This window comes from Myotis nattereri, assembly GCF_964212035.1.
Source record: "Myotis nattereri genome assembly, chromosome: 15".
Classification (NCBI taxonomy): Eukaryota; Metazoa; Chordata; class Mammalia; order Chiroptera; family Vespertilionidae; genus Myotis; species Myotis nattereri.
This window is the reverse complement of record NC_138090.1, coordinates 57307931-57319140: the sequence shown is the minus strand read 5'-3', so window position 1 is coordinate 57319140 and position 11210 is coordinate 57307931. Positions and strand designations below refer to the sequence as shown.

At 53.3% G+C, this 11210-nt stretch overlaps 1 protein-coding gene across 1 annotated transcript; it reads left to right on the top strand.

Moving 5' to 3' along the window:
• Positions 1–5529: 5529 nt before the first annotated feature.
• On the top strand, positions 5530–10273 carry LOC308530542 (uncharacterized protein). The gene is made up of 2 exons (XM_081107262.1): positions 5530–5874; positions 7435–10273. The coding sequence occupies exons 1-2, from the start codon at positions 5622–5624 to the stop codon at positions 9069–9071; spliced, it is 1890 nt and encodes a 629-aa protein (XP_080963388.1). The 5' UTR covers positions 5530–5621; the 3' UTR covers positions 9072–10273.
• Positions 10274–11210: the final 937 nt, after the last annotated feature.

The following is an 11210-nucleotide window of genomic DNA, read 5'->3' as shown; positions in this document are numbered from 1 at the left end:
AATAAAGAAATGACTTTATTGAGAGATCCTCAGATTTCAGTCCTTAAGTAAAAGTGAGATGATGATCATGACAGTGACAGTAATAGTGTGTGATTTTTCTGAGGTCCGTAATATTGATTCTCTTAGCCTCTGAGGTGAAAGAAGACAGACTTCCACTGAGTTCAGGTGGTTCCTTTTTTAAAAAAATATTTTTTATTTCAGAGGGGAAGGGAGAGCTAGAAACATCACTGATGAAAGCGAATCATTGGTTGGCTGCCTCCAGCACGCCCCCTACTGGGGATCGAGCCCACAACCAAGGTACATGTCCTTGACTGGAATCGAACCCAGGACCCTTTAGTCTGCAGGCAGACACTCTATCCACTGAGCCACACCAGTCAGGGCTGACAGTCACTCTTTATGTGTCAGCTTCTACCCTCACCCCAATCCTCAACCCAAATGCTAGGGACCAACACTTTCCCAAGGTGCCATGAAAATGAGTTCCTAGAAACATACAATGAACAGGACAACAGCCACACAGACTTGCCTGGATGGGGTCCCCTGCAGTCCAGCCGGCTCCTGCCCAGCTAGAGCCACAGCCAGCCCAGACCTTCCAGTGCCTGAGAGACGCCCTCTCTGTGTCCCTGGGGACCCTGTCCTCACAGCCCAGCCCACATGCACATGCCTGTGTGCGCACACTCACACACACACACACACACACACACACAAACACACACGGAAACGTTGCCTTCCTTTCCTGAAACTCACCTCCTCGTGGACACAGACGTTCACGCTGGGTGATCCTGGTCCAACGCTGAGCTGCTCTGGGGCTTGGCTGTCAGCGCTGGGGCCTCTGATGTGCTTCCCAAGGCTCCTGCCTTTTATAGGCCCTCGGTCCGAGATGAGATTCAAGCCTGTGATTGGATAAACTCAGCCTGTGAGGAGTGTCTGGTGGCATCCTTGCCCTCTGGCTCCAGCTCTAACACCAGGCCTACAGCCCCTGGGCAGGAGTGAGGGACCATCTCCACACACACTCCTTGTCTGCGGGGGCATTGGACCTTCTCACTAAGGGGGATGTGAAGGTGAGCACCATCTCAGGGACATTCTGGTCAGGTTAGGTCCTAAGGGAGTCTCCTACAAACTTCAGAGAGGGAGCGGTACACAGCCAGCGAGAAGGGAAAGGGGAGAAACATCAATGATGAGAGAGAATCATTCATTGATTGGCTACCTCCTATATGACTCCCACTGGAGATTGAGCCTTAAACCCAGGCCTGTGCCCTGACCGGGAATCCAACCGAGACCTCCTGGTTCATAGGTGGACGCTCAACCACTGAGCCATGCGGGCCAGGCTCCACAAACATGTAAAACGGGCTCACGTACTCTCCTTCTGGCAACAACAGTTTCTCATTGAAGACAGCTCCCTTGCCCTGGCTGGTCTGGCTCAGAGTGTCAGCCTGCTGACTGAAGGGTCCTGAGGGCAATTCCTGGTCAGGGCACCTGCCCAGGTTGGGGACTAGATCCTAGTAGGGGCCGTAAAGGAGGCAGATGATCAGTGGTTCTCTCATCATGGCTGTTTCTCACTCTCCCCATCTCTCTAAAAATCAATAAAAACACTTAAAGGAGAAGAATAGTGTTAAGATTGAATTGACTCAACAACATCCATGTGAGTGTGGGCCCTCTCGCTTTCTTTCAATTTTTCTAAGGAAAACCAGGCCTTGGCCGGTGTTTATAGAGGGTTCCCCAGGCATAACTGCGTTCGGGGACAGGAAGCAGCCTGCAGCGGGTCAGCCTCAGGTTGGCCTGTAGTGTCTGATTCTTGACTTCACGCTGAAAAGATTTCACAACGTGAATTCGGGAGGTTTTGAGGGAACGTTTATTGAAGCTGGGGATAGTGATAAAAGGAAGGGATCAGGATAGAGCAAGCAGCAGCAGAGCGGGGCTCCCAGGGCTCTAGGAACACTGGGAAACGAGGGAGCCAGAGCGGGGCTGCGGTTAGCTCTCTGGACAATCAGGGAAAAGGGGGCCCGAGCGCAGGTTCAGGGGCTCAGCCTGGGATGAGCTGCTGCTGCTTCTTGGTGCTGCCCTGGTTGCAGGTCAGGTGGGGACCCTTACAAGGTGAGGAGAGAGTCGTCCTGGCAGCGGCTGCAGCAGCTCGAATCTCTCATCTTTCCAGGCTCTTGGTGTCATTTTCGGCTTTCGGAAGCGTGGCCTCTGGTGTGGCCATCCGTGATGGAGTCATTACATTTGAGGGACATGAAGGCGCGTCTGACCTCCACACCCGCAGAGGCGAAGTTGAGAAGACCATCTGTCAGGGCCAGCCTGACAGGTTGAGCCGGGCTGAGGTGGGGAGGTGGGAATTGAGAAAAGAAAGAAAAACAGGAGAGCGGGATCGGGAGGACTACAGCTCAATCGAGGATCTGCAGCAAGTTTATTAACCACGCGAGGCTATTTATACACAAGACACTGAATAGGATGTCCGTCAAGAGGAATGTATTCTTTGTTCCTCTTAATCTCTAAGGGAGAGACAGAGCAGAAGGACAAATTCTCGGTACAGCAAATCTCTGTAAATAGTTACAGACTTCTTGGTAAGCTATGAAAGGCTGTTCTCATTCTACAAAGGTTGCTCTCATTCTACTGATAACCGCCATCCAAACAAGTCTGGGAAACGTGTGTGGGTAAGGGTCCCAGCCTTGCTAGCCCCTTCGGGTGCAAGGACCGTGTCAGCTTACAACAGGTCTCCCACAACCGTCATCCTGGAGGAGGGCGAGGAGGTCCTGGTGGGTGCTTTGGGCCAGACAGGAGACGACCCGTCCGCCACCTTCCTCAAAATGCTGCCGCTGGGCCCTCTGTGAGGCAGCCTAGGAGACCGAGGAGAGCACAGGGACCTGGGGTTTATCTTCTGGGCTCCAAGTCTGCACCCCTTATGAACAAGATGACCCATGCCAGCCCTCAGGCTGCCAGGAAGAAGCTTATGGGGATCGAGCATGAATGACAAGCAAACTGCTCCCAGGAGGTCGAGGACTTGCCCTCTTGCAGGGAAGCAGGGGCAGAGGTGGCCTCTCCCTGGAGGTAGAGTCTTTGTGAGCCCCTCCTGCCCCTGCCTGGAGCATCTGGCAGCCCCACACCTGCCTGTTGGGGTTGCAGGCTGCCCCCCTCCTAACAGACTGAGGGCTGGGGGGATCCCAGCAGGGCGAGGGCAGTCCCTTCACCCAGCTGCCAAATAGGCCCCCACCTCTGGGCCTTCCTCCTCCCTCCATGCCTGACGGTTCTGGACCCCCAACACGCATCTGATCTTCTGATTCCTCTTGGGTGGAAACAGACCAAGTCCCCCACCCCAGGCCCCCAGTTTCGGAGAGGGGCTGTATTGTTTTTATTGACACACCTACTTGCAACCTGTCCTGTCCCGCCCCGCCCCCCAAGCGCCCCTTTCCCAAGCTGCCAACTTCTAACCACAGTAGGGACTCTGTGCTTGTCTGGTTCCTTCTGTCTATGAATGGAAAGTTATGAAGATAACCCCTCCCCACGCTGCCTGGTTGCCCTCCCATTTCCACCTCCTCACGGCCGCTCATGGAAGTAGGACCAGGAAGGGGCCCTTGAAGAAGAAAGAGGAGAGGGAGGAGGAGGAGGAGGAGGAGGAGGAGGAGGAGGAGGAGGAGGAGGAGGAGGAGGAGAAAAAACAACAATGAAAACAAAGAAAAGGGGCCTTGACCGGTGTGGCTCAGTGGATAGAGCGTTGGACTGTGGACTGAAGGGTCTCAGTTCGACTCCAGTCAAGGGCATGTACCTCAGTTGCAGGCAAATCCCCAGTGGGGGGCGTGCAGGAGGCAGCTGATCGATGTTTCTGACTCTCTGCCCCTCTCCCTTCCTCTCTGTAAAAAATCAATAAAAAATATTTTTAAAAAATGTTTAGGAAAGCTTGGCCCGTGTTGTTCAGTGGTTGAGCATCAAACTATGAACCTGGACATCCCGGTTTGATTTCAATAGGGCACCAGAGGGCGCTGCGGCTGAATCCCCAGTGCGGGGCGTGCAGGAGGCAGCTGATCAATGATTTTCATCATTGATGTTTCTCTCTCTCGCTCCCTCTCCCTTCCGCTCTGAAAATAAATAAAAACATATTAAAAATAAAAATAAAGAGGAGGCAAAGCCCACCTATGCCTCGTCCCACCCATCTCCCAGCTGAACTTGAGTGCTTTTGCAGAATAAGCCCTTTTCCCCCTGCGTTTCCCGCGTTGTGGGAAGGGACTACATTTCCCAGAATGCGTAGAGTGGAGCGGCAGCATCGCTATCCAATAAGAAGGTAGGAGAGAGGAGCTCCCGCGGTTGACGCAGTACGGGAGGGCGGTACTTCCGGCTACTGCCTCGGCAGTCGCGTTAGCTGCTCTGGGACTGGTTTGTAGGACTTTCCGGTGCCCCCCTCAGTCAGGACCCAGCTGCCGCGTCTGAATTGCCGGGAGTCGTTCTCCGCGCCGCACAGAGGCGAGGGAGACCCCGCGAGGGACCCGCTTCAGGGCGGGAGGGAACCGCCCCCTCGCCCGCCGCCGCCGCCCGCTCCGCCGGCTGAGCCTGATGGCGGCGGCCGCGGCCAGGCGCCCGGCTGAGGTGAGCGCCTTCCCCGTCCTCCCCGCCTCCCGACCCAGCCCCGCAGCCCGGGGGCGGGCGCCCGTCCTCCTGCAGCCCCGGCCCCGCGCCGCCAGGACCGCGAGGCGCTCGCGGGTGACCCCCGGTGTGACGGGGAGGGGATGGGAGGGGCGCCCGGAAGACCAGCTGCCCCGACTGCGGGGGGTCAGGCGGCGCGCGTCCCGGCCCTCGGGGCACGCCGCGTCCATGGAGGCCCCGTGTCTCCGGGGCCAGCCCCCTCCCCGGTCCCGCGGCTGCGGAAGTGCTGGTGCGACCACGGGGGGGGGGGGGGCGTGACCCCGACCCTCACTGTCCCCGACCCCCCACCCTCACCGTCTCTGGAGCGTCTTCTTTCGGACTCGGAGAGCAGGTCCCCAAACTGGAGTCCCCGGGAGACTGGAGGAACCCCAGGCACAGGACCCCCCTCCCACGCCAGGGCCGCATGCAGGCGCTGGCGTTGCCTTCATCCCATAAACACCCGCGGGGGAGGCTGTGTCGGGAGCTGGTCGCGGGCCTCGTGCAGAGCTGAGCTGAGTGTTTGGGAAGCTTCGGGTCTCTCTTCCTGGGAACAAAGAACACAGGCAGGAGCCTGCCCTGCCTGAGCCCCTGAGGCCACAATGGCAGCAGGACGTGGATGGCCCTTTGAGTTGGGCGATTGGGAGGAGGACAGGCACAGGGTGCATGTGGGGGGTGGGGGGGGGGGGTGTGGGTTCTCAGTACAGGAGCTTTTTCTGGTTTGCTGCCCCCATCCTGCCACCAGGTGTTAGAAATAAGGCGATAGCCAAGTCAGGGGCCCTGGTAGAACACAAATCACACCCGGGAGCCAGGCAGCAGGCAGACATCTTTACTTCCACGAAGAAGGGTGGGGACACGTGGTCTGGATGCAGGTGTACACCCAGCAGGTGGTCTGCTCAGATTTATAACCTCTGACACCCGTGACCTGTCCCTTACTCTTGATTGGCGCTCAGGCGCACAGTCTTTCACGATTGGCTAATACAAAGGGAGGGTTTGGGCTCTGCTGTTTCAAGATGGGGGCCCCCAGGGAAGCTGTAAGTCATGCAGCCAACATGGCAGCTGCCAAGCCACACAGTCCAACATGGCGGCCTTCTCAACTGTTCTTTGACAGAAAAGATGATTTGTTTCTTCTCATACAGGGCTGGGTGACCTTTGAGGACGTGTCCGTGTACTTCTCCTCGGAGGAGTGGGGGCTCCTTGATGAGGCTCAGAGACGCCTGTACCACGATGTGATGCTGGAGAACTTGGCCCTGATGGCCTCCCTGGGTAAGGCTTTCAAACTCCCCCTGTGCCCCGGGCAGGAGTGTCTGCCCTTCCCTTTCCCCGCAGAGCCAGTCTGTCCTCACACCAGGACCCAGGCATGGCTTTCTTCCCCAGGTCCCTGGATGGGTGCTATGCTTAGATTGCTGGATGGGTGCTGTGCTTACACCCCTGCATGAGTGCTGTGCTTAGTTGGGTTGAGGTTTGTGCATGGACCTCTCCTTCCTTCAAGAGCCCCAGACTTGCAGGGAAGCAATCAGGGCAGGAGTCTTCCAGTGAACCCACTGCATACACCTGACTTGCTTCTCCCTGACCCCATGACTTTGTTCAGCTCCCAGGCCCGTGTGTACATAGGTTCTGCTGCCTCCTTCCAGCTGACATTGCCTCAGGCCTGCCTGGGCCAGGGATCCCCATGACTGACATGGTTCCTCCTCACATGGACTGTGGCTGTTCTTGCAAGACCCTCCTTCGAAGTTCTCTGTGTAGTATTTGGTTTTCTTTTCCGTTGGCTGTGATGTGCTGAGTTGTTCTGGGCTAGTGCTGGGTACTCATGGTGCTGTCCCTCCCTCAGTACCTGTATACGTTGCCATGCCTGTGCTCACTGAGGGAGTTGGGTTGGGTTAGAGGTGGTTCACAGGATGTTTATGAATCTAGGCTCAGCAAAATGTTAGGAATGGCACCTGGAGGAGGGTGTGATGTGAGTGCTGTGTTCAACTCATACCAGAAGCCTATGGTGTTGAACTAGTGTTTTTTTTTTTTTATATATATATTATTGATTTTTTTACAGAGAGGAAGAGAGAGAGCTAGTCAGAAACATCAATGAGAGAGAAACATCGATCAGCTGCCTCCTGCACACCCCCCACTGGGGATGTGTCCACAACCAAGGTACATGCCCTTGACCGGAATCGAACCTGGGACCTTTCAGCTTGCAGGCCAAAGCTCTATCCACTGAGCCAAACCGGTTAGGGCTGAACTAGTGTTTTGATCCCATGCCTGGGGCCACACTTCACTTCTGTCTGTCCTTCCCCTTTCTGGACTCCTTGCCGATTTCTCAGCTCTATCACTTGTCACTTCTACTCTCACCTCCAGCCTCACATCTCTGCACTGTGTGTGTAGCCTGTTTTTCTCACTACTCCATCTGTGGTACTTTCCTCGTTGGGCCTCTATGCATTGTGTCCTGAGGTGTGTGCATATTTCTAAAAGTCCCTGAATACTAGCTGCCCTGTTACAGTTGTATTTTCTTTCACCTTAACACACCCGTCTGCACAGCTTTCGTGTGTCGCCAATAGTGAATTTCTCTTGGGAAGTCGTTGTTGAAGTGAATTATGGACCTGTGTGTGCTCTCTGTGTACACTGCATGGTTGTGTCCTTCACCATGTGAGACCTCTACCCGTCTGTGCTCTTCATAGCCCAGTACTGCAGAGCAGCCCATCCTCAACCTGAACCAATTCCCTGGTCCTGCACACAATGCCGAGGACTTCTTCCTGGATTTGTCGGACACATGTGTGTGGACTGCCCCTTCCCACCAGAGTCAACATGCACTTAACCAGCACTTTTCGTTTCCAGGTTGTTGGCATGGAGCCCAGAATGAGGAGACCCCATCTGAGCTCAGCAGTTCTTTACAGGGAGTGTCCCAGGTCAGGACCTGCAAGGCAGGGGTGTCTCCCCCGGAGGCCCATCCTTGTGAGATGTGTAGTGTGGACGTGAGAGACATTGTGCACTTCACTGGGCACCATGGGCAGACCCTGTACAAGACGGGGGCCTGTGAGAAACAGTTGAATGTTAGCGTGGAACTTGAGCATCAGAAGCAGCAGACGGGAGAGATGTGCTTCAGAGGCCGCGTGGATAGAGCATCCTTTGGAAAGGACTGCAGATTCTGTGTGTCAGGGCAGCCCGATTCCTGTGAGGCGGTTGTGAGGGACTTCCTGGCCAGCTCAGGATTCCTCCAGCATCAGGCCGCACACACCAGGGAGAAGTCAAACCGGGGAACTGAGTGCGGAACAGCCTCTCATAAGGAAAGAACTCTCTCTGACTCAGAATACACTAAAGATTTTAATTGCAAACACAAGCTTGATCAAGACCAGAGAGTCCTCACCCAAGAAATATGCCAAGTGAGCAATGAATGTGGAAAATCTTACAGCAAACGCTATAGTCTGAATGACCATTGGAGAGTTCACACTGGGGAAAAGCCTTATGAGTGTGTGGAATGTGGGAAGTCCTTTAGGCTAAGCTCTAGCCTCATTCAACACCGGAGAGTTCACGCCAGAGTGGAGCCTCACAAGTGTGAGTTGTGTGGAAAATTATTTAGCAACAAGTCCAACCTCATTAAACATCAAAGAGTTCACACTGGAGAAAGGCCTTATGAGTGTGGGGAATGTGGGAAGTCCTTTAGCCAAAGCTCTGCACTCCTTCAACACCGGAGTGTTCACACAGGGGAAAAGCCATATGAGTGCAGTGAATGTGGGAAGTTCTTTACCTATAACTCCAGTCTCATAAAACACCAGAGAGTTCACTCTGGGTCCCGGCCCTATGCCTGCAGTGAATGTGGAAAATCCTTTACTCTAAAGTCTCGCCTGATTGATCACTCCAGAGTTCATAGTGGAGAAAAGCCTTATAAGTGCAATGAATGCGGGAAATGTTTTAGCCAAAGCTCTGTGCTTCTTGAGCATCAGAGAATTCACACTGGAGAAAGGCCTTATGAGTGCAGTGAATGTGGGAAATTCTTTACTCACAATTCTAGTTTCTTAAAACACCAGAGAGTTCACACAGGGGAAAGGCCTTATGAGTGTAGTGAATGTGGAAAATGCTTTACTTACAGCTATACACTCATCAAACACAGGAGAATTCACACGGGAGAAAGGCCTTATGAGTGTAGCCAATGTGGGAAATCTTTCAGCCAAAGCTCTGCACTTTTTCAGCATCAGAGAGTTCACACAGGGGAAAGGCCTTATGAGTGCAGTGAATGTGGGAAATTCTTTACTTACAGCTCTAGTCTCATCAAACACATAAGAATTCACACGGGAGAAAGGCCTTATGAGTGTAGCCAGTGTGGGAAATCTTTTAGCCAAAGCTCTGCACTTTTTCAGCATCAGAGAATTCACACTGGAGAAAGGCCTTATGAGTGCAGTGAATGTGGAAAATGCTTTACTTACAGCTCTAGTCTCTTAAAACACCAGACTTCACACCAGAGAAAAGCCTTCTGAGTGGTGAATGTGGGATATCTTTCAGGCATAGTTCGAACCTCATTACACATCAAAGATTTGCCCTAGATGGTTTGCCTCAGTGGATAGAGCTTCAGCCAGTGGACTGAAGCATCCCAGGTTAATTCTGGTCAGGGGCACATGTCTGGGTTGCAGGCTTGATCCCTACTAGGGGGTTGCAGGAGGCAGCCAATAAATAATTCACATCATTGATGTTTCTCTCTGTTCCTCTCTGGAATCAATTTTAAAAAATTAAAGATTTCACACTGCATAGAGGCCTTGTGAATATTGAATGTGGAAAATAATTTTATCTTTAACTCCAGGTCTTATTGCTCAAGCTACTGTTAATATTGAGGTTCTAGTCACTGTTTTGGGTCCTTTGAAGTTGACCTGTTTGCTAGTATGAAGAGGTGAACAGCATTGGTTGGGATCCTAAACTTTGTGTGCCTCAGAGGGCATAGTGTGATGGCAGAATATACGTCTTAAGTTTTGGCCCAGTTTGCGTTGCTGCTCATAGCCTTTAGGAAAGACGGCGGAGCTTTGTGGCCCTATATTGTAGCTTCGAAGCCATGATTTGGGGGTTCTGAGTTCAACCTGAGAAGGGGGTCCTTGTGACAACCTTCACTGCTTCTGAGAGCCACATGAACTTGTTCTCGTTCACAGGGCCTTTTGTCTCATGCTCAGCACTGGTGAGGGACCATCTTTCCCTGCAGGTGCTGCAGTGGAGTTGTGGGCCCCGAGTTCCTGACTTTTGTAGGTACCATCACTGGTTTTAAGATGACAGGGGGCCGTGAGAAGGATCATTGTTGCAGAAACACTGGATTCAGAGAGAGTGGAGGAGACTGCCACAAGTGGTTAGCATGCTCTATTTTTATTTATTGAGTTATTTTATTTTTCAAATATGTTTTTTGTTGGTTTTCTTTCAGAGAGGAAGGGAGGAGAGAAACATCAATGTTGAGAATCATTGATCAGCTGCCTCCTGCATGCCCCCTACTGGGAATGGAGCCCGCAACGAAGGCATGTGCCCTGACCAGGAATGCAAATTTCAGTCTCCTGGTTCAAAGGTCAATGCTCAACCACTGAGCCATGCCAGCTGTGCTGGATGCTTGCTTTTTATTATTTTCAGTGTGGGTACAGAACAAGTTGAATCAGCTCTGCAAGTTGAAGTAAGCCCCACTATCTAGATGAAATAGTTTTTAGGATCGCTGCCAGAGAGACAAAAACAAAACTGATCACCAGAACATGAAATTCACAGTCTGAGAGCAGTCTTTTTTGCTGATGGAAAGGCCTTGGCATTTGCCCAAGCGTGGCCTCTACTTTTTCCTAGGGGATCATTCAAAGTTCCCAGTAAAATGCCTAGCTGGTGTGGCTCAGTGGTTGAGAGTTGACCTATGAACCAGAAGGTCACAGTTTGATTCCTGGTCAGGAGGGCACATGCCCACATTGTAGGCTTGAACTCCAGTAGGGGGTGTGTAGAAGGCAGCCGATAAAATTTTATCTCATCATTGAGGTTTCTATCTCCCTCTCCAAAATCAATAAGAATATTTTTTAACTAGAGGCCCAGTGCACGAATTCGTGCATGGGTGGGTTCTGGCTGACCGAGCCCCAATTGGGGCCCCATAGGGGCTGGGCTGGCTGGGGGAAGGGGCCACAGTTGATTGGCTGGAGGGCCCCACCCCTGATTGGGGTTTAGAGGCCTGTGTGAGGCAGGGTCGGCCATGGGGAAGAGCTGTGGGCTGTGGGTCAGCCTGTCCTGCCCCTGAATGGGGTGTGGGGGGGTGCTGATTGGGATCCAGCAGCCTGGGGTAGGGGCCATGGGTGGTTGGCCAGCTGGCCCCGCCCCTTATTGGGGTGGGGTGGCAATCAGGGGCGGGGCCATCTGGGGGGAGGGGTTGCAGGCCTATCATGGTAGGGTGGGTGGAACAGGGGCGGAGCTGGCCAGGGGGAAGGCTGAAGGGGGTGCCTTTGGCCAGCTGGCCCACCTTTGATCGGAATGGGATAGTCCCAACAGGGGTGATCCAGTGGGGGGAGGGGCCACAGGAGGTTGATGGGCCAGCCCCAGCACCACCCCCTGATCAGGCGGTTCGCTGGCCACAGTGGGCATAATAGTAACTGTTCATTGGTTTTATATATATATATATA